Here is a 23,752-nt window from a genome sequence, read left to right as displayed (position 1 = left end):
CCACCTAAATCAAATGACCAAACTGAACAAATGTCCCACAATGGGGCAGCTGACAGCTGTGTCCCTGACAGGGCACTCGGGGAAGGACACAGCCCTTATTGCCAGAAGTGCACGACCTGAACCTAGGAATCATACAACCCAAACCAAGGGACAGTCTTCCAAAGAAGTGACCAGAATCTTCAAAAATGTCAAAGTAACAGAAGAGACAGGCTGGGGAGATGTTCCAAATTAAAACCAAAGAGACATGACAACTAAATGTAATATGTGGTCTTGGATAGAGTGCTGGGCCACCAATAATTTTTTAATCGCCAACAGTTTCTGGAAGAACTGGTAAAATTTTAGTAAAGTCAGCAGATTTATATAATAATATTACATCAAAATTAACGATTTGGGTCACTACTGTAAGAGAATGTCCTTGCTCTTAGACAATACTATCGAGCCACCTTTTACAGATAAGGGGACCATCACCTTGCAACTTACTCTCAAATGGTTCAGAAACAAAGTAATATGTAAATTTAATATATACAAAACATATATGTACGTGTATGTGTGTGTGTATCTAGAGGGGCGTGGGGAGGGGAGGGGTAGGTGATGCACCTGAGGTGAAATAGTAACAACTGGGGAATATGAGTTATTTGAACATGAATACTGGCTTCTCAAAACAAACTTACCTGCTCCCGCCCCCCCAAAAAGAAAACCTCAACAAACTTTAAATGTAATCAACAATGAAGACATGAACCAACTAAACAGCCGAAAATGATACATACAGTGAAATCTCAATTCGACTAAGTTGATATGGATTTCAGCCTTGTACCTCCTTTGTTGGTTTAAAATCAAAGATAAACTAAAATAGCAGGTCAAAAGCACACTCTCCCATTAAACAGCAGGCCAGTGCTACTTTTGTAATTCTAGAAATTTTTTAAAAGCGAGAATTAAACAAAAATGAAAAAACCTGAAACTTAGAAACTCCTTGAGTAAACCAGGAGGAAATGAAAAGCAGATTTTAAGAGTACAATACACCTTCCGGTTATATAATGTCTACATCCAAGACACCAGCATTTCAACCATCCTCTGACTGAAATAGTAAAAGTCCAAGGTAGATGTGGAGTTACTCAGAGACACATGAAAACTGATCATGTTCCCAGTGTGGAAATGCTGCTGGGACCTGCACGTGCAGTAAACCTGAAGCATCGCATAAAATCAGGCTACAGTTTGGGGAGGGCGGGATGAGGTGTGACTGACGAAAATGCACCCCACATGTAGGAAAGCCTAGAACACATGCCCGAGACTTATCTCACTAAAAGAGGATGGTGGAAAATAAATCTATTCCCCATGACCACAACATTCATCATCTATGGGCACATTTCCATGAATAACAGCACAGACATGAGTGGCTGCAACAAAATAGCTACACAGAAAGATCCCAGGAGTGACCACACCCACCTTATAATAAAACTGTCCCGGACAAAGCAGCTTAACAGCTTCTGGCCCCTCCCCACTCCCCCACCCGGGCTCCCTTCTTCAATCAGAAAGGAAGACCCAGTAATCTTTATAAGGTGTCACACACATCAACCCGCTGAAAAAACTTCCCTCCCAGGCCAGCCTCTCCCCGCCCTTCCCAAACCTCCCTCCGCTAACCTTGACAGCTGACCTTGACCGCCGCAGAGACTTCCTCCCCGGCCAAGTCCACAGCCAGAGAAACAGGGACCAGCACTTCCACAGGAGTCCTCCCCAGACAGAAACAGCTGGGAGCCAGGAAAACTCAATACACCTCAGTGGGAAAGCTGGGCTTACCAGGGTTATTTATGTAAAAAGGAACATCATTTTTAATTAGGTGACAAAAGGAAAGGCATAGAAGCTAAATTATAGGACTCAGACCAACGTGAAAAAAATGCTTGCTCTACCCTGGAATCTTTCATTCCACTTTTGTTTGGTGTGAGACTTTTAAATTACAGCTTCCATCCTCAACACACAAGGATATACATATTCAGCTTTAAAGATCTGAAAGTTACAACCCAGTACCTTGTGGGATGCTGTACAGAGTGAGGGTCATTTGTACTCTCTCCCTCCATCAGGGAAGCAAATGGCATGTCAGGGCTTTGTGGTCTGGCAGCCATGGGTTTAAATTCCAGCTTCAGCCCCTACAAGCAGTGCAAACTGGGGCAGTCATTCAACCTCCCCAGAGGCTGAGATCCTCATCCTAACCCAGAAATAGCATCCACCTGCTGGAAGGGGGAATTTGATTTTACATAAGAAAACGTATATAAAACACCTGCACAGCATCTCGAATCACAGGCACTCAGATGGTAGCAGCAGCAGAGATAACAGTTAAGAGAAAGACTTTACCAGGTTTTCTTGAAGGACACGACTGGCATTAATAACATGTGGAGACAAGAAAATAAACCTCTTTTAAATATCATCCTCTGACCGTACAAGCAGGTTACTGCTTTCCGGATGCACTTATTTTACCCGCTTATGGAGCCTAATTCCAAAGGTGTTACCTGACCCCTGACGGCTGGGGGTCCTCCCTCCCACGCTGATCTGGCAGCTGCTGCTAAAGATTTAGGTTACAGCAAAGCTCGTGCAGAGGCAGAGGGCTGTTCCAAGACTGCCCGTCATCCTAGTTGCCCCCCAAACAGCCCCCGATCCACACTGCAAGCTGTCACGGGAAATCTACCATCATCCCACCTTAATCCTGCATTAAGGGTCTACAGTCAAAGGTTTCCAGTAATTTGGTTCAGGGGGGCAGGTCCCATCTCACCAACAGGCTGTCCCCTTCGTGTGTTCAGCAACCAGCAGAGCTGAGACAGGACCTATAAGCAATGCCATGGAGACGAGAGATGCCCGACAACGAACCCTGCAGATCCTGCATCTCTCAGACTGCGGTTAAATATCAGGAAAGAAACAGGTACACAGCCAGCTAAGAAAACGCTTAAGCTCACTAGTCCCGTGAGGAGCTGCTCTCCCAGAGGCTCCCGTCCAGGGACACGTGAACGGAACTGTCACGTGAAGCAAACAGATTGGCCTGGAAACCATCGAATTAGCACCGGTTCTCAACGTTCCTGAACCCAAGATATATTAGGACAGTGCAACAACATTTCAATGGAGGTGAAATAACTCCGAAATAAATGTGTGAAACATACTCTGCCTCTGTGCAATCTGGCTTTTTGGAGCTAGTAACGGTCCCTCGCATGCCAGCTATCATCACTGTGGTCCTGAAAAGGGCAGAGACGGCTGGAAGGGATTTCTCATAATCATGAATTTAAAAAAAAAAAAAAGCTACCTACAAGCAAGAAACATCTATTTTAGTATTAGACATGAGGAATCTGTTCGTTATTAGGATGCCAAAATATTAGACAATTTAAACTTTAGAGATTTCACCGTATGAGTGACTCTAGTTCAGTAGAAATACTTACAGCAACATTCTAATCAAAGTATTGCTTCCCAATATATTTCTGTGCACCTTCAGAATGAATGATAGAGGAATTGTACTTTTTGGTCCTTATCATTTAAAAGCTAAACTAATAAAGTTATCCAAAAAACAACATGTATTTTGTTATTCCTGAAGATCCTAGCACATCTGCCATGAAGGACAAGGATTAACTAACAGTAAAAGCTAGTAAGAAAACATACACCTTTTGGAATCCAAATGGCCCAGGAGTACCCTGCTTGGGTTTGCAGACATGGGGTTCAACAGCAAAAGCAATGAAGGAAAAAGGAATCCCTGAAGATGTGGGTCAGCGCGAGAAGACGAAGTGAAGTAAAAGGAATCAACGATGGAAAACAATTGTAAATAGATACTGTTTTGACCAAACTCTCACAGACTTTTCATAGGCATAAATTTCAAATTAAAATTAAAACACACGTCATTTATACATGTCTCTTCACATATACTAAGAAACATGGGTTCTTTTAAGATAGATTTCAAGTATCAGTCTTTGTGGGACTTCCTTGGTGGCACAGTGGTTGAGAGTCCGCCTGCCAATGCAGGGGACACAGGTTCGAGCCCTGGTCTGGGAAGATCCCACATGCCGCGGAGCAACTAAGCCCGTGCACCACAACTACTGAGCCTGTGCTCTAGAGCCCGCGAGCCACAACTGCTGAGCCCGCGTACCGCAACTACTAAAGCCGGCGCACCTAGAGCCCGTGCTCTGCAACAAGAGAAGCCACCGCAATGAGAAGCCCGCGCACAGCAACGAAGAGTAGCCCCCATTCGCCACAACTAGAGAAAGCCCGCGCACAGCAATGAAGACCCAATGCAGCCAAATATAGATAAATAAATTTATTTTTTTTAATCAGTCTGATATATTCATTTCTTCTTGCACTGAAACCACCCATTCCACAGAATTCCAAAGTGGGGTGTTATGACTTTTCCAAGATACACACACACACACACACACACACACACACAAAGAAAAACAAGACACCAACAAAACCTATCTAAAAATATTTGAGGATCATACTTTTAAATTTGAATTGTGTTTTTCTCAAGTTCAGTTTTATTTTATGGTTATGAGTCTTAAGTGGGGAAACTAACACTATAAATTCATTCATTAACCGTCAACACGGCGAAAACACAGAGCTTCAGAGTCAATTACATACAGGAAGGTCCATGAACAGAGGGCAAATGACCTCACATAGGTATTAATGCAGGAACAACGCCCCGTCCCCCAAATGAAACTTATTCCTAGAAATTCCTTCTTTAACACCAGGAATGTCCAGGCACAGCGGACCACCTGCATGTGCTACTCTTTTTCTATCTGGACAGCAGCAAAACTCACTGGAGTGGGAAAATTGGAAGCAGGTGACTGATAGTTTTTTTAAGTCCCCAGACTTGACTTATATGCCAAATGGACTCCCAAGTTACGCTTCTTACAGAATCCAAGAAAAGGATCTTTACTTCCCCGTAACTATCTTCAAAGTCTCTCTAGGCGACCCCTAGATGTTTCAGGAAGTTTGGTCCCACTGAGGTCACTCTGACTCTTACTATCCTTAAAATCAATAAAAAATCTTTCTAAAATAACTCAGTTTTGTTCAAGTTCACCTAGATAAATGACTTCTATTAGATTTGACTTTTGTTGGTATCTCACAGTTTTTATTTGCATTTCCTTGAATATGTGTTGGCCATTTTGTACTTTGAATTGTCTGTTTGTCTACTTCCTTATTGATTTGAGGAAGCCTTTTTTTAATCCTGTATATATAATTCTTTGTCTGATTTGTAATGTAAATGTTCTCCCCCAGTTTGTGGTTAGCCTTTCTTTTTATGTTATGTTTTACATTATAATACAGTACAACTGGATTCTTTTTTCCATGTACAGTTCTATGAATTTTAATATATAGAATCACCACCACAGCCAGGATACAAAACAGTTCCATCATCCCTCAAAATGCCCCTTACACTGCCCCTCTGTGGTCACGCTCTCCCCACCACTAATTCCTGGCAATCAACCAATCTGTTCTCTGTCCCTGCATTTCTATGTTTTTGAGAATGTCACACAAGTGGAACCCTATGTAGCCTTTTGAAACAGGCTTCCTTCACTCAGCATCAACTGAATGGATGTACCAGTTTATCTGTTCACACCTACTCCTTTTAATGCTAACAACCACAGCAGACAGCAAAGGGCCTTAGCCCTTCCCAGCAGCCGGACAGGAACAGAGCAGCATACCAAGTACCTTCCTGAGACTGAAGGAAAAGAGGGGAGGGCCATGCAGCTGGCAGGACCTTGCAGAAACCCCTCCTGAAGAGAAAGCGAGTGCAATTCATCGCTGTCCACAACAGGGCTACAAACTGTAAGAAAATAAGCCTGAGGAACTCACGCGGACACTGCTAACGCAAAGTACCCTAGACCAAGAATCTACTCTGTGTGCTCACTAACGTTTTCATTAAAGCTTCCCCTGTCAGGGTAACTGTTAAAATGTACCAATTTATGACAGAGCCCAAAGAGTGTGATGCTTCCAAAACACAGATCTGCTCTATAGATTACTCTGCAATCCTCCCCAACCAGAGAAGAGTAGACGTGTGGCTGATCAAAAAAGTCAGCAATCTACAAGTCAAGTATATTTATCACCAAAAGGAGGTTTCACATTGCCAGAGCACATCTGGCATTAGACCAAATAGTCCAGACTGACCAGGAGGTCTCACAAGGAAAAAACCCCAGAAACCCCAGAGAAACGCCTTTCTCCAGCTCAAGCCCCTACACCTTGCGCTTGAAAGTCCACACACCCTACTCTCACTCTCGCTCTCGCCCCAGACATACAACCTTTCCCAGAGGGCAGGTGGTTCAGAACTTGGGTTTCCAGGGGCTTCCTTACGTGGAGAGGGAACAAAAAAGAGGAAATTAAGGTAACAACTATTCTGTAAGCAAACTGCGTGCTTCCATTACCAAATAAGAAGTGAAGATGAGACTCAGGCACTCGCCAACCATTAACCGCTGGGGCAAGAATTCCCATAAACAAGACCGTCTGTGCGGAAGGCTCGAGGATGCCACAATGCTGGGAGACGGCGTTGGCAACTCTAGCCAGGGTCTCCTCTTTTTCAAGTGGCAGAGACGGAGTGGCATCGCGGTCTGGTCGGGGCTGAGCACTGTGTCAGGGGCAGGAGCCAGAGGCTCGGGTGCGCAGTGCCTCCACAGCGGGCACAGGAGCCCAGGGCCATGGAGAGTAGGCAGAGGGGAAGGCACCCTGCGGGGTCCTGATCCACACAGCCTTGCTCCTTTGCCCTAATTCAGAGACACAGCGATAGCGATACCCAGAATGGCTCCAGGTGAATAATAATAATAACGATACATCTGCCAGAATTCCCATTCGCAAGGCACACTGGGAAGGTTCCCATGCATGCTCATCCCCTTGCCCAGGGCTTGCTGGACAGCTCACCAGCAGAATCCGGAGTAGAACAAAAGAGAACTCTGTCTCTGTACCATCTAATCCCTCTCACCCCTTCTGCACCCGTAGGCCCATCCTATTCACTGCCCACGAGTGAGGCTTCAGCGGGGCTGAGAAGCAGGGAGGAGATACAAAAGACAGCATCTCTGTCCACAAGACAAACAACACAGTCATCCCAGTCAGTTCACCCAAGTCCACTCAGCCGAACACTCGCAAGAGGAAGAAATGAGCAGCGGCGTCAGAGGTACCACTACCTTTCAGGGCAACGTAGTAGGGTTCTCACCCAAAACCATTTCTTCACCATCCACAGAGTAGCTACTGCTCTGCCAGCGGCGCTACTAAAAGTTTGTCAAGACAATGCACTTAAGGAAACAAAAACCAATTCATGATAGAACCGAGGAGGAAAGAAGGGGGTTGTTAAGACTGCTTTTTATAGTAAAACACAATTCATCCCTAGCAACATAAGTGACTTTACTAGGCAGTACTGAGTAAGAATTTGACTTTTCTCTGGAATTCCACCAAGGATATGAGAGAAAATTTTCTCAGTAGAGGAGTCAAGTAAATAAACTTAAATATCAGATAGAGCTGATTTAGATTATAACAGCTCCAAACACATCTTTCACTTAGAAACAAATCCCAAATCTATCACAACATTTAAGAGGTCTGAAAAGGCCACCCTAATCACGTATTTTTAATATACATTTGAAAAACATACTTAAACCCATGCCCCATCTCAAACAGAACCACTGGCTTCATTTAAATCTTGGTTAATCATTTAAATGGTTTAAATGGCTTCATCTAAATCTTCATTTGAATCTTGGATGGTTAAATCGCAAAGGAAAAAATATAATATTCCATGTCAGTAAGTCAGTTTACAAGGTCTCAACGGATAAGTTTCCTTCAATGATTGTTTTACTGCTCTTTGATTTCTTGAAAATCACTTACAGGATATTTTCAGCTATCTCTTTGCTCTCCTCTAAAACTGAGCCTCACTGTGCCACTGAGAAAGGGGAAACCAACATTCACTATCAAGTTTCATTTTCTTCAACTTTCCTTTTCAAAACACTGAGGGTAACAAGGACCAACTGATAATTATTATTGGTGCTAACAAAGACCAAAGCCGCCAGGCTTCTAAATATACAAAGCAGCAGCAACACAAGCTCAGAAGCCAGCTACTTAAGTGATGTTAGAAGCATAAATACAAAGACAAGTTCCCTCGATATTCCACGAGGAGATCATTATACCAACATAGAAGGATATGCAGACTGCTCCCTCACTAAGGAACAGATTCCACTGTCTTCACATATTCCATTGGAAACAGAAGCGCTGCAGCCAGGAGTCCAGAATAAGATTTAGTAATGAAAGGAACACAGCACGATGAGCCGTGACGCTTCATAATAACCACAAACCCTTATTCTCCGCACATTCATTTAATGCCAACCTAAAACATGCCAAACAGGTTAAAAATAATGCATTTATGTAAGTACCCCACACACACTCTAGAAAGGTTAAAGGGAAAGCTCTGAAAGAATGACTTATTGCCACAAGAACAGAGCCCCAAAAGAGACTGGCAATAAAAGTGAGTGGTCCCGGTGGGACTGAGAATTAATGTAGGCAAAGTCCTGGCCATGACAGGCTTCCAGGAAAGAAGCCCAGAGTCAGGGGCATGCTTCCCAGTCCTGACCCCACCTCTACCGGAGCTCCACTCTGAGCAAGTCATTCAACCTCCCTAGAAGCCTGCTTCCTCTTCCATAAAATTTTTTTAAAAAAATTTTTTTTAATGGACCAGCTCACGTTTGTGATGCCTTTTTAAAAGAAAAGTGAAGAATAACCACTAGGTGCTGGGGGCTCAGAGGGAACTACGGAATCCAAGGAGGAAACAGCCCCTGAGCCATCTCCCGAGACCCTCTCCAAGTGCAGGAGTCCTGCCCCCAGCACCCAGCTCCGAACCCTGGCAGGTGGCAGTGCCCCTGCTTGAGTGTGTCCAGTAATCATGACGGCCCCTTCTATGCCTGAACTGCTCTAATTATTTAAAAGTTCTATCAAGCTAAATTCTCCTTCTTTCATCCAACCATGGGTACCAGTTTTCAATCAGTGACTACAAGGATAAAATTTAATGCAGGACAGACAAGGAACAAAAAGGAGGAAAGAAAATAAGGCAGCCAAGCAAACAGTTCCAGGGCCAAGAAATGAAAGGCAACCAGTAGAAACGCCTTGTCTAAGTCAGACTGGCAATCTTAAGTACCAGGCTCACGACACCCTAGGAAAATGTTCACACCCTGATCTGTCCACCCCATCAACGAGAACCTATTTCCTGTGTTTCTACATCTTAGGAAAAAATGTTCGATTTTACTAACGGACTTGACCTCTCTGTTCAGCCATCCACATTCAACCCGAACTGCCCAGGAGGACCCCTGCCTGAGCCATTCTACCAGGTGAGGTCCCCACCCAGGGCCCTCCTGCTTCATCTGTCTAAACGTTAGTCCCATCCCACCCGACCAATCCAAATGAATGGTCCCTCTCCACCCTCCCTCTGCCAGATATCACTGCCCTAGATGCTGGAGCCAAGATCTAGGTCAGGGATTCAGAGTTGCCCAAAGGAGGGAAAAGCACTTTTAAAAGATGTTCCAGGCTACCCCTGGGATGGGACAGCGCAACCGCTGCCTACTTAAAATCTGCTCTGGTTCCTGATTCCAAGTCAGATAACTAAAGGGGCAGTTTGCCCAATCATTTTGGAAGGAGGAAGAAAGGAATAAACCCGTAGGCAGCACCGACTGCCTCTGCCCCAAACTGAACATGTACAGGAGACCAAGCAGAGGAGCAGAAGCACAGGCCTAGGCATGGCCACCAACAGACTTACCTCGCCAGGTAAAGCCTGAGGACAGTCACACTGACTGGGAGCAAGTTTTCTGTGAGCAGCCAGTCCAACCTGATGTCTTTTGAGGCTCTTCGGAGCGAAAGAAGTGATTTCTCTACTATGCATAATAAAGATATAAGAAAGTCTGGTCTCAGAAAGCACCAAAAATTCCACCACCAGGGCACAGGCGCCTTTCTAAGAGAAAGGAGCTGAATTCTGCACAGAATCCATTATTCTGTGACAGGTGGTAAAAACAGAGAGAAGACATACTAGACTTAGCTGCAGGGCATGAAGGGAAGACGTCCCAGGTCTGCTATTAGGAGGTAAGACGGGTCTTCTCTATCGGGCTAGTTGCACAAAATAAAATGCTTTCATTTGAAGGAGTTCATGATTTCCTAAACCTCTGCTTTCTGCGGGGACCTCGCGGGGAGAGGGCGCAGTGGGGAGTATATTAACCCCAAGCTGACAGTGTTGAGTCGGCGTATGTCACTCCCAGCCACAACCAATCTCTTACGACGACTCAAAAGTAACCCCACCTGACAAGGACCAAGAAAAGAGGGAAGACAGTACTAAACCAGGGATGCACCGGCACTGCTCACTTCTGCCTCCGACCATCGCCCTCCCGCTGCAAACTGCTCCCTGTGACCCGGATTACCAAACTGATCTCACCGAATCTGGCGACTTGATTTTGAAAGAGGCCACGAAGGAACGTGAGCCGCCGGCCTCCGGGGCGCGCCCCGTCGCAGGCCGCTCCTCCGACGTCCCCGGCCCAGCCGTCCTCCCGGGAGCCGCCGCCAGCACTCCGCACGCGCCCTGCGCCCGCCCGCCCGCCGCGGCCCCGACCTGGCCCGCCCTCCTCGGCTCTCCAGCGCCGAGTCTGCATCCTCCCTGCCCCGCACCTGGCCCGCTGGGCGCTGCGCTCCGGGCTGCGGGCCCCGAGGCTGCCGCCGCCCGGACGCGCCAGCCAACGGGACTGGGCTCGGGGACGCGGGGCGCGGGGCCAGCTCACGCGGGATCTGGGCCCGGGCGGGAGGAGGCGCCGCCGCCGGGGTCCCGGGGACGCCCTGTCACGCCTCCCGCGCCTCCTCCCCGCGGGCCGGCCGCAAAGCTCGCCTCTCCCGCGGCCACCCCCTTCCTCGCCCGAGATACACCGGGCCACCTGGCACTGCCTCCCAGGCAGTGCCCCGCGAGTGCCGGCCCCGCGCCGCCCCCCGGGGTCACCACGTTCCCAGATGTCCCTCCCGGGCCACCCCCGGAGACAATGGCTCACCCATCGCCCGGCCGGCCGCGCTTCATGTCTGCCACCACCTCCCCTCCTCCCTGGGCGGCGGGTGCCATGGCTGCCCCGTTTCCCAGAAGTGTAGATCGAGTCTGGGGAGGTGACAGGCTAGAGGACCGAGCGAAGAAACCAGGCGGCTTACGGGGTCGACGAGGGGCCAGGGACAAATCAGCCCCGGAGACGGGCCCAGATGAGAGCCCGCATTCCCGGGCCTGGCCCCGCCGCCCCCGTCCTCTCGGCCTCCAGGACAGGGGCCTCCGCCCTCGCCGTCCCCGCCGCCGCCTCCTCGGCCCTCCCTCGAAAGAGACAAAGAGCCGGCGCCCCAACCGGTGGAGCTGTAGCCTCCGGGGCGGGCGACGGGGAGATTTCACCCTGGAACGAGGGGCGGGCGCAGGGAAGGGCGAGCCGGCGGCGTCCGGGCCGAGCCACGGCACGGGGGGCGGCGCAGGCAGCGGGACCCGCCGGTGTGGAGCCGGGAGCCCCGGCACGGGGCAGCGGCCTGGGCGAGCGCGCTCCGGGCCCGACGGGCGGCGAGCACCGGGCGCGCCAGGGCCCGCGGACCGCGCCTCCGCGGCGGGGTTGGCGGAGCGCGCGCGGGCAGCGGCGCAGTTGCACTCACCGGATCGGAAGAAGGCCGCGATGTCGGCCAGGTCCTTGGCCGCCTCCTCGGCCCCCTCGCCGGCGCCGCCCCCGCAGCCCGAGCTCACCGCGCTGGCCGTGGCGGCGGGGCCGGAGGACGCGGCGGGGGCGGCGGCGCCGCCGCTGCTGCCGCTCATGGCTGCGGCGGCGCCCGCGGCCGCGCCCGGCTCGGGCCCCGCGCCCCTAGCACCGCGCGCCGCCCGCTCCGCGCCTGGCCTGGCGGCGCCGAGCGCCCAGCTGCCCGCGCCCGGCGCGTGGACGCGGAGCCCCGGGGCGGCGGCGGGCGGCGGCGACGGCGGCGGCTCGGCCGGAGGAGCGCGCCCACATAGACGAGGACTCCGCCCGAGAGCCGCGAGCCGGCCGCGGGGCGGGGGCGCGGAGCCACGGCCTCGGCGGCGCCGGCCGGAGCGCGGGCAGCAGCGCGCACCGTGCCGGACACGCAGTCGCGAGGGCGGGGGCCCGTGGCCGGCGGGAGCTCCGGGATCACGGGCGCCGGCGGCAGCCGCGAGCCTCCATCTTGATTTCAAATGGGGAAGGAAGGAGGGGGAGGGGGGAAATCACGGCAGAGGGAACCCGGGTGAAAGGAAAAGGGAGAGCAGGGAAAGGAGAGAGGAAGGAAAAAAAAAAAAAAGGGGCTTCGGCAATTTCCGGCGAATATCGTCAGGGGCCGGAGCGTGGGCTCGGCGGGTGGGCGGGGCCTATGGTGGGCGGGGCCTGGCGGGAGAGGCGGGGCGGCGCCGGGGTGCCGGTCGCCCAGAGAGCCGGCGGATGCCTGTGGGAGCGTTGGGTCTTGCTTCTTCTCCCCGGCAGCTGCAACCCTTGGAAGGAGCAGGAGCGCTCTGACCAGCGAGGGCGGCCCTTTCCAGGCCCAGCACTGCGCCCCCCGCCGGGCGCTCGCTCGTGCTGCGCGAGGCCGTCCTCGGGGCGCTTGAGCTGTTCACTGCGGCTCTCGCCCGCGGGGCCGGCTGACTCAGGCACGGGACCGGTGTGTTTCTCGTTGGCGCAGCGCGGGCGCCGGCACGTAGACGGGGCTCCATAATAGTTGTTGAATAGAGAGATCGTGAAAATGGGTGTTGTGTACTCCAGTCCCGGAGGGAGCAGATCAAGCCTCTGAACTCCTGGGGGACGTCTTCTCGTCTGTAAAATGGGATTGCGGACTCACAGCTACCCCACCAGAATGTAGAGAATGGGGAAGGTGATGGTGGCTGAGGAGACCAAAGGACATGAGGGGTAGGTGACATCAAGCTTTACGGAAGACCCGTGTCAAGCCAGCATTTGACAAATATTCAGGTACAAACGCCTATGACGTGGCTGCAAGCAAAGGGAGCAGAAGTTATGGGTGTCAGAGGTTAAAGGAGCCAATGCTGCCGAAAACAAGGAGAGAGAGAAACAAGATTGATTTAAAAAAAAACAATAAACAAAACTGATGAATACTGATGAAACCAGAACACATGTATACTGCAAATGAACAATTGAGTAAATAAATAGTGGGTGGTGGATACCAGGTTTTTCACTGTTGGAGAGGGAGGCTAGAATGATCCCTGTGGTACGGGATTAGAGTTGGAAACATCAGTATGAATTCATGTTTAGCTTAATATAGATACAGATGGATATATAGAAAGATTTACAGATATGTATATTTACAGGGGCTAGTACATGTACATATATTTCCTTGCTCTGTCAGCTGAGTGGGCTTAGAAATAACACTCCTGTAGCAAGATGCACACCAGGCACTCAGATCTTGTTATTAACACCATTCTTCAGTAAAAGGAACCTGGGCTCTTCAGGGGGATGGCTGACTCTAGGACTAGGGCAGGAAATATACAAGAGAGCCTGGAGCATCTTGTTGCGCCAGAAGGTAAGGAAGGGCTCAAAAAAAAATGTTTTTTTTAATTAATCAACAACCAGAACAATGATGGGGACACAGGAGCCAACTGAAAGAGCTCCCAGTGACCAAAGCTGTAACAGTTTGAACAGCAAAATAAAGCAATATTTGATTATACCCAAAGTATAAAATAAATATCCATGAGTCCATATTGATATAATTCGATGATTGAATAAGTAACTAATTGAGAGAGAAGAGACAAATATCCCATGCAGAAAAATTCAAAATCATTACCTAGATACTCTGACCTCAATGAGATGGAATAGAAATTCCCTGTCCTTAACTATGGGCTGCACTTAGCGACTTCCAGAGTACGAAATGGAAAGAGGGAGGGGAGAGTAACTTTACAATGAAGAAAACTGATAAACACTACTTCAGCCACATGAGCAAGGTTAACAGCAGTGATAAATCACATGGATGGTATATACCCTTGATATGACGGAATGAAAATGGCACTTTACCTCTGTGGTCTTCCTCCCAGAAACACAGTCTAATTATGAGAAAAACATCAGAAAAATCCCAGATGAGAGACAGTCTACCAGTACTTCCCCAAACCACTAAGGTCAACAAAAATAAGGAGAGTCTGGAAAACTGTCACAGCCAAGAGGAGCCCAAGGAAACATGACAACTAAATGTAATGCAGTATTCTTAGGGATCCTGGAACCAAAAAAGGACATTAGGTAGAAACTAAGAAAATATGAATAATACATGGACTTTAGTTAATAATAATCTACCAATACTGATTCATTAATTGTGAGTAATATGGGAAAATTGGACATGGGGTATATGGGAACTCTGTACTATCTTCACAACTTTCCTGTAAATCTGAATCTATTCTAAAATAGAAGTTTATTTTTTTTTTTAATTTTTAATTGTATGTAGAATCTCAAAAAGAAAAAATTCAGTAAGTCCAAATTTCTCAGGTGTGCTGCCCATGTTTCTTTTTCTTAGTTTTCTGTTGGGTAATTTCTATCTCCAGCTCTTATTCCTCCTCATGGCTTACTCCTAGTTCAGGGAAAACAATTTCCAGGAATTTTCTTTGTCAGTTGAGTACATTCCCCTTCGTGCCTTCTCCCCAAGGTTGCAGCCAATCTCCCAGAGGTATTGGTGGCATCACAGCATGGGATGGGGATGGGGAGATTGCATCCGGTCCTTGGTCACTATGGGTTCATGCTGGCGCTGGTGCCGATGAGTGTCCCGTGTGTGTCTGCCTCCCCAGTGCTCCTGCGACAGGCATTGCCGTGACCTTGTCTTCTGATGTTGCATTCTGCTCACCCAACCCCGGGGCCCCCTCTGTAGGTCTGCTGGCAGTCAGCGCCTCTCCCGAGCTCCTCCCAAGCAGTCAGGAAGACATTCAGCTGCTCACTGGGCTGCTCAGTCCCACCCCCTCCCACCCCACCCCAGAAAGTGAGGCCAAATTCTCTCTGCTCCCAGACCCCTCAAGTCTACCTGGTCACAGACTTCCTTTCTCAGAGATTCACATCGGGGTCTAATGCTATCCATTTCCTCTCCCACAAATTGCAGAATTATTATTTCCTCTGCAGGAAGAAAACTTCTCTCCAGGTTTGACATACTTTCTTCAAAATCTTTTCTCTGGGACATAACCTTTGTGTTCTTAGGAGACTCCGTTTTAAATTTATAAACGCTTTCCCTCCAATTCTTCCCTCTGCCATAGGTTCCAGAAGTGTCTCTTGAAATTCAGAAGCCAAGTGTCGACTTCTTTCTTTCCCTCTGCATCCCTCCCATCGTATCCTGCCCTGCAGGCAGTGAATACAAATCCCCCCTCTGTTGCCTAAATGGTGAAGAAAGTTCAAAAATTTGAAAACATCAAAACTGCTGGGGGGCAGGGGGCAAACTGGATGTCATTCAGTCACAGAAAGATCAGCAATCCCTTAGTGGTGGTACTTGGGAAGTGTCAATTGGAAAAAGCTAACTCCTGCTGGAGGGTTCTTAGGTGGAGGCAAGTTCTAGATGTTGGGAGTTGGCCTGAAAGGGAACGTTGACTGCATGGTAATGACTGCTAAGGGTGTTGGGATCAGAGTGGAATGACTGGTGTGTGTTTGGACAAAAAGAACTCTCTAGTGTTGAGACCCAGATATTGACCAATTCTTCTGTCTCAGGTAGAGTCATTTCCAAGAAATCTCAATAGAAGACTTTGTGTCTGAGTGTGGGACGTGCGGGAAGGCTCACCCAGACTGCAATAAGAGAAAGAGGCTGCACACAGGGTTTTTTTTTACCTTCTGCCATCTGAGCATGTGTAGGGGGATCTAAACAGGGTTTCATGACAGCTGCTGTTGATCCTGCCCCACTTTCAAAATTCAGCTCGAATTTCATCCCCTTTCGTGAAGCTGCTACAGTACATTAACTCGAATTGACCTCTCCCTTCTCTGTATTCTGGAGTACCACTCGTTCTGGCATTTGATCGTGTACTGCATTATATTATTTGCATCCTTTGCGTTTAATGTCTTGCCCACAAGATGGGGAGATCCCTTGCAGTCAGCACACAAGCATCAGCCTGTCTCCTGTGTGCCTAGATCTATACCAGTCCCCAAGCCATGGGGCAAAAGAAATGGAGAAAGCCAGTTGGGGGACACAGGGTAAGTTGTCTAGTCAATATCCTTTCTCTCCTTATCAGAACTCATACCTGGCTAATATACTCTATTTCCCAGCTCTGAGGGCTATGTGACAGAGTGCTGGCCACTGAGTGGAAGGGACTGGGCAGGTCTCAGAAGAAAGAGTTCAGACACAGCAAAGGCATGCACTTAGCCCTTTGCCCTTTGTCCTCTTCAGAACACAGACAAAATACTGGAGGTGAAGAGGCCATCGTGTGACTGCAAGAAGGTAAACATGAGAACAGAAGCACATGGTACAGATGGATGAGTGAGCTGCCCTTCTCTGGGCTTCTTATTACATAGAAACATACAAGAAAAAGAAGACCCTGATTTAATTAGGTGGCTGTAAGTTGGGTGTTCAGTTTTTTTTTTTGTTTGTTTTGTTTTAATTTATTTATTTGGCTGCGCCGGGTCTTAGTTGAGGCTTGCAGGATCATTTTTTTTTAGTTGTGGCATGCGAACTCTTAGTTTTGGCATGCGGGATCTAGTTCCCTGACCAGGGATCAAACCCGGGCCCCCTGCATTGGGAGCGCAAACTCTTAGCTACTGGACCACCAGGGAAGTCCCAGGTGTTTAGTTTTGTGCAGCCAAACCAGCTCTGATGGATAGACCAGTTATGGTTCTTTATCAGCACTCCTCAAACTTTTCCACCAAAGCAACCCTAAAGATGGAGGAGAGTGAAGAGGCGGGTGAAAGTTGTATCACTGGGGATCGTGGAGAGGAACCGAAGCGGCCACCACGAGATGAACTTCAAAAAGCTGCCAGCTTTTTCTTAGGAATGCGTGTGAATTTTTCCTTCTCCTTACACATCTATATTTATTTTAATATATAAACAATGTCTTAACTCACTTACTAGTTGTTTTGGGTTGAATTGTGTCCTCCTCTAAAAAAAGATATGTTGAAGTCTTAACCCCCAAAACCTTAAATTGTGACCTTGTTTGGAAGAAGGGTCATTGCAGATATAATTAAAATGAGGTCATACTGGAGTAGGATGGGCCCCTAATCCAATACAGCTGGTGTCCTGATAAGCAGATAGCCATATAAGAATAGAAATGCACAGGGAGAACGCCTCATGGAGTTGGAGAATTATAGATGCATCTACAAGCCAGGAAACACCAAAGGTTGCCAGCAAACTACCAGAAGCTAGCAGAGAAGCAAGGAAGGATTCCCCTACGGGTTTCAGAGAGAACACAGCCCTACTGGCACCTTGCTTTCAGACTTCTAACCTCCAGAACCAAGGCAATATATTCCTATCGTTTTAAGCCACCCAGTTTTGGGTTCTTACAGTTATGGCAGCCCTAGGAAACTCACAAGCTAAACCCGTCCTCCAAACTTTTGAGCGAAACTGTCATTCTAGAGAGAAATGTATACGTTGATCTTAATGATAATATTTGATGAGTGCTTAAGATAAAGAAAAAGAATCTAGAGGAATGTGGCGAGTTCCAGGTTGAGAGGTTTTCAGGAGTGAATTGATGTTAATACAGACATACTATGGAAATGTCCAGATGATCTCTTGAGCTACGGGGCTTTACCTCTGGCCAGAATTGGAACTCTAACTCTAAATTTGAGCTAAAGGGCATAAAAATACCTGGAGATTTAACTTGACTAATCTGCTAAGGAAATGAGTGTGGAAAGTAAGTAGGGCATAGGGCAGAGGGCTGCCATATGCCATACAGTGGGTAGCACTGTGTGATGTGACTTGTGTCCTGAGAGTCCCCAGCTGGTCCTGGGGCAGATTAAGGAGCAGGTAAAAGGAGGAAAGTGGACCCACAGGGGCCAGGGCATCTAATTCAGCCCAGGCCATGCTAAGTTCGCTCACAAGGCAGTACAAATAGACCCAGCTTCTTTCTTTGATTTCGGGTGACCTCCACTAAGCTACTAAAAGGTCCAAGCCAGAGCCCTACTTATTCTGCTCTGAACCTGTATTCACAGGCATGGGACCCCCGGAATGGCTGCCTGGCCTTGTGGGTTGATTGGTAAGAGTCTTTTGAGCTCCTTCACTCCAGTAATTTTTTTAGCCATTGAGATAGCTCTGAATATACAAATTAAGCAAAGACACCCGGTGGGAGGTGGAAGAGAGAGTTAGGTGGAATAAGCCTGGCAAAGGAACAGGGGATGGAAATTGGGAGTTTCTGAGGTGGACAGGGGACAAAAAATATGTGTGTGTGTGTGTGTGTGTGTGTGTGCGTGTGTGTGTGTACATGCACACGTGTGTGCAGACACGCTTATGCATGTTTGTAGGGGATGAGTTGATGAAGATCTGGAAGTTCTGGTAGCAGGGAAACCCAATTATACATGAAGAAAAGATAAAGATAGATTTGGCTTTAAAATGAGCTCAGATTTGGAAGTTGCAAGGTTTTATTATTACTGGTATGTTAATGAGAAGAGTGTACAGGAGAAGTGACAATAGCTATATTTGCTGCCTTGGTTTCAAACTGAACTATGTTACAGCTCATTACTTAATAACTGCTGACTTTCTGTCCCTGTCCAGTAACTCAAAGAATTCCAAAGTGAGTCCCCAGACCCAAATATGCAGAATCTGAAATTCTACCAGGTGGGAAATTCAGTCGTTCTGATCCTGGCCAACTGCTGGTCTTCAAGATTTCTGTAAGGGATAAATACTCCTGGGAGCGCTAACACCTTAAACCTTTATCGCTTAATGCCTTTTAGAGAGGATTAGTGGATTAACCCAGCATCGGCAAGAGTAATAAGAGGGATGAAAGAAGGAGAAGAGCGAAGGCACCAATAAAAAAAGCACCTACTCTGACTGCTTTTCACTGGTCTTACTGCCTCTGTTTAGTGTGGACTCTCAGAAAGTTCTGACCCTGGTTCCTTGGCAGAGGTAGTGAAGATTCTTATATTTGGGGGTCACTGATTACTCACTGAAGACCCCACAGGCAAAGGCCCTGAGGCAGCCTGTTCTGTTTGGCTATGTGAAGAAGGGAGGGGAGACCACCGTGGCTGAGTGTGGGGGAACAGGAGATGCAGTCGGTAGAGCAGAGCAGCCTCATCATGTAAAACCTCATAGGTTAAAAAAAAAACCTCATAGGTTCTTTGTAAGGACCCTGCCTTACAATCAGAATGAGATCACAGGTGTGGTTCACTGTCTAAGAAGACTCTGAGTGATTGAAGGTCAAAAGTTGGAGACTGTGTGGACTCCTCAGAATGCTAGAAAATAAAGCAGAAGTCTGTAAAAAGCTTGTAACGGACAGTCGTTGAGAGGAGCTGCTAGAAACCAGCAGCTGTCACACCCCCAGGGTAAAGGCTCTGGAAGATGCTTGAGGACCGTCACACCAACTAATGGGACCCGCGCCAGGCAGAGCTGACCAGGAGCACAAGGATACCCACGTGCGGAGGGAAAGCGGGGGGGGCCCTGGGTGACTGGCCTGGTCCTTGCCGCCCACTGCAACGTGAAGCCTATGTGTTGTGCAGCTACACCTCGGAGGACCTCTTCCCTCACCAGCCTGGGGGCGTCCTGCCCATGCACCTCCATCTCCTTTTCCCACCCAGCTGTCTGCCTTTAGGGACCTGGAGACAAGAAGAGACACAACAAGAAAACCACTTTTTAGAGAGCATCTCAGGCATCTTTGTTTTTTTTAAAATTTTTATTGGAGTCTAGTTGATTTACAACGTTGCGTTAGTTTCAGGTGTACAGCAAAGTGAATCAGTTATACATATACGTATATCCACTCTTTTTTTTTTTTTTTTTTTTTTTAGATTTTTTTCAACCTCGGACCTCTTTTTACTTCTTGTTTCTTTATCTCTGGCCTCAGAGTACAATCTGGGGCTACGCAAAGCAACAAGGAATTCCAATTAGTGGATTGGATTTATTTTCAAAACCAGTACAGTTGACTGTCTTCTTCCAGAGACGCCAGATACATAGCATCACGGAGGGCTTCCCTGGTGGCGCAATGGTTGAGAGTCCGTCTGCCGATGCAGGGGACACGGGTTCATGCCCCGGTCCGGGAAGATCCCACATGCCACGGAGCGGCTGGGCCCGTGAGCCATGGCCGCTGAGCCTGTGTGTCCGGAGCCTGTGCTCCGCAGCGGGGGAGGCCACAGCAGTGAGAGGCCCGCGTGCCGCAAAACAAACAAACAAACAAACAAAAACATAGCATCACGGAGAAAAAAGAAGTCCCAGTGAGAACTAGTTTTCAGTGCCACTTCTGACACTGACTAGCTGTGTGATCCTGGGTGAGTGAACTAGAGAAATGAACATTGCCTGCTTGACCATGGCCTTCAGGAACTGCCGTCCTCCCCAGGAAGACCTCGTGTGCATCACTGCTTGTACCCGCTAGCCCCCATCTACCCCTCGTCCATCCCTACCTCCTTCATTGGAGGAGGAAGAAAGTACCTGGAGACAAGCCAGACTGAGCTCATTCCTGCTTGAATTGGGAAACTTGGAGAAAGAGGCAAGGGGGACAGGGCAACCAGGCAGCAGGAGAAGTAACTACAGGGAATGGGTGGGAGGGAGGCCCCCCAGCACTACTTCCCTGATGCCAGGCTGTTCACCACTCCCCTCGGTTTAGCCCCTACAGTAAACCCTTCTCCTGAGACCACCTGAGGGGGTCTCTAGCTCAGAGCATCCCACTGGAAAAGAAGCAGTTTCAGGGGACAGTTCTAGGTCACAGACCCTCACTGAGCTATGGCTTTGGAGCAGAACTGAGGACAGGGCATAGAGCCCCTCCTCCGCACATCCTGGGACAGGATCGGTAAAGCCCACAGTCAGCAGTTTGGGGACAGCTGATGAGCTATCCCTGTGCTTTCTCAAGGATGGACCCTGTGGGCCCACTGGAGGCAAGAGAAAGCCTCAGACAGAGAGCCACTTAAAGGAGGAAATGAAGGTGAGAAGGACCAAGCATTTGAATTACCCTCCTCCCAGCCCTGAGCCTGCAGTCTACTTCTGTGAAAACCCCAAAATGGTCATGCACACTGTTGATTCGCCTGGTTTCAGCATTGGCTGAATTCTCAACCTTTCTCTGTTTCTACAAATAGAGTTAAAGATTCCAGAAAGTACAATGGAGATATCTGAGAGTCATTGCAGGGATTAACCCCCTCCCCGACCCTAGGCATCACAACCTTGCCCCCACTTCTGTCCTCTCTCTCTCTCTGGACAAGCACAATGACCTCAACAACCCTGAGGCAACCGTGGGGCTAGGCTAGAATGCCACCCAGCTCTGAGGTGGGGCAACATGCATATCAGACCAGGGAGGAGAGGGGACGTGGTACCCGATCTTTACACTCTGCTCCGCAACTGGCCCCCGAGGAGCCACGCTACAGAGGACAATGTTTATGGGAGTCACAGAGGAGCAGGGGTGGCACCACAGGCTCATTGCCCACAACACAGCCTTGGATGGAACACAAAGGCATGTACAGGTGCTTGGTCCCTTCTCTGTGACTCCAAAATCCAAAAGTTCTGAAAATCAATGTCATTTGTAACTCTTTTGGTGGCAAAAACTGACTTAAGATATGTGAGGTTATGGGTATACTTTATCTCATTTAGGGTGAATCATATTTTTGCTGCAGAAATACTACAGGATGTGATTTTGGGGATACAGCCCAAGAGCCTACTGGGGGTATTAAGCATTTTACAGTATACAAACTGTGTTACCTTTCCATATCTGAAATTTTTTTAATGAACTTCAGACAGGGTCAGAATTGTGAAATCCATCTGGTTCCTAAGGTTTTAGATAGGGAATTGTGGACATAGAGATTGTATACAAATGGCCAATCAGCACAGAAAAAGACGTTGAACATAATTAGCCATCAGGAAAGTGCAAACCAAACCACAGTGAGATACCACTTCACACCCACTAGAATGGCTGTAATCAAAATGGCATCCAGAAACAAGTTCTTACAAGGATGTAGGGAAACTAGAATCTCATTCCTTGTTGGTGGGAATGTAAAATGGTGCAGCCACTTCAGAAAACAGTTTGGCAGTTCTTCAAAAAGTTAAACATAGAGTTACCACATGACCCAGCTACTCTCGTCCTAGATATATAACCAAGAGAAATGAAAACTTGCGTCCACACAAAAATCTCTATGCAAATGTTCACGGCAGCATTATTCATGATAGCAAAAGACTGGAAACAATCCAACTGCCATCAATTGTTGAATGTATGAAGAAAATGTATATCCACGCGATGGAATATTATTCAGCCGTGAAAGGAATGAAGTACTGACACCTGCTACAACACAGATGAATCTTGAAAACATTATGCTAAGTGAAAGAAGCCAGTCACAAAAGGCCACATATTGTATAATTCTATTTATATAAAAATATCCAGAGTAGACAAATCCATGGAGACAGAAAGTAGATTAGTGGTTGCCAGGGGCTGAGGGAGGGAGCATTGAGTTGTGTACTTAAAAATGGGCAAATTGTGTAGTATATGAATTATATCTCAAAAAAGCTGTTGAAACAGAAATAAATACAAATGGAATCTGGTAGATACAGCTGTGGCTAATTCAAAACAAGGCAGTAGAATGTCAGGGCAGGTGCTATGGATTGAATGTATCCCTGCAAGATTCAGATATTGGACTCCTAACCCCCAAGGTGATGGTACCAGGAGGTGATTAGGTCACGAGGTGGGAGTCCCCATGAAGGGAATTAGTGCCCTTATAAAAGAGGCTCCACAGAACTCCCGTGCCCCTTCCACAGGGTTACAGTGAAAAGACAGCCATCCAGGAAGAAAAGCCTTGCTAGACACTGAATCTGCCGGCACCATGATTTTGGATCTCCCAGCCTCCGGAAGTGTAACAAATCAATCCTTGTTGTTTCTAAGCCACCTAGTTTATGGTGTTTTGTTATAGCAGCTCAAACGCATTAAGACTGCATCTCGGGAAATTCTTAGGCCCTCACATAAAGGAAGAAAAGGTGAAATTGTCCAAAACAGGCCGCTGCAGTAGTAGAGACCTTTGAGGGGTTCCTCCCGGGGGTAAAATGTGCTAACAACCATGATATTCGGGGATCTGACCATACAACCCACCATCCTCAACTGACCGGTCTCACAGGGCCAGCTGGGAATCTCCCATGGCAGGTGCTGTCCCTGAGCAGCCATAATGGACGGTGCTCTTCCCCCACTAGCCAGAGGGGTTCAGGGATCTTTCCTAAAGGAGGTGTCTGTGACAGTTGCTTCCCTTGAACTGCACAGTCTTATGAACTGCACGGTCTTTGGTCAAGTACCGAAGAAGTTGCAAAGTGCCAGGAGAGAATCATAGCAAAACCCAAGGAAGAGTGGACCTTCCTAGAGACTGTGGAATGAGAGGCAAACAAGTGGCCCTCGGTACAATTTCCAGAGACAGTGGTTTACTTGTGACCCCATAGTTCAACAGGGAGGAAGCCAGAGAAATAAACAGTCCAGTGTCTCTCTCCTCCCACCCTCTATCTGCTGCCTGTGCCTCCCATTGGCTGCACTCGACTAGGAGCGAGAACAAGGGAGGCTGTGGATGAGTCCATAGCCATCAGACTCCTGAGGATGGAGAGGAGTGAAGAAAGGTAGAGGGCACATCTAGTGGGCAAAGGACGACGTGAGGAAGTGGCTCCAGCATTTGGAAGTCCTGAGTCAGCCAACACCCAGCACCTGTCTGAGCATGACCCT

At 48.3% G+C, this 23,752-nt stretch overlaps 1 protein-coding gene and 1 long non-coding RNA gene across 5 annotated transcripts in view; one reads left to right on the top strand and one right to left on the bottom strand.

The window, feature by feature from the left end:
• The window catches only part of TRIO (trio Rho guanine nucleotide exchange factor), a 372,055-nt gene extending 360,261 nt beyond the window's left edge, over positions 1-11,794 (bottom strand). Inside the window, exon 1 of one of the 4 annotated variants that reach the window (XM_060146876.1) lies at positions 11,638-11,794. In XM_060146876.1, the coding sequence (XP_060002859.1) occupies positions 11,638-11,794 (157 nt within the window). Of the gene's footprint in view, positions 1-9,742; positions 9,807-10,408; positions 10,623-11,637 lie in introns of those variants that run through there. The other 3 variants (XM_060146875.1, XM_060146878.1, XM_060146877.1) reach the window with 3 other exon arrangements.
• Positions 11,795-14,960: 3,166 nt separating this feature from the next.
• LOC132517977 (uncharacterized) lies at positions 14,961-16,950 on the top strand. The gene is made up of 3 exons (XR_009539851.1): positions 14,961-16,139; positions 16,333-16,383; positions 16,811-16,950. It is a non-coding gene; the product is annotated as an uncharacterized LOC132517977 (long non-coding RNA).
• Positions 16,951-23,752: the final 6,802 nt, after the last annotated feature.

This window comes from Lagenorhynchus albirostris, chromosome 3 (assembly GCF_949774975.1).
Source record: "Lagenorhynchus albirostris chromosome 3, mLagAlb1.1, whole genome shotgun sequence".
Classification (NCBI taxonomy): domain Eukaryota; kingdom Metazoa; phylum Chordata; class Mammalia; order Artiodactyla; family Delphinidae; genus Lagenorhynchus; species Lagenorhynchus albirostris.
Note: the sequence above shows the minus strand (reverse complement) of the source record. Positions and strands in the feature narration are given on the sequence as shown.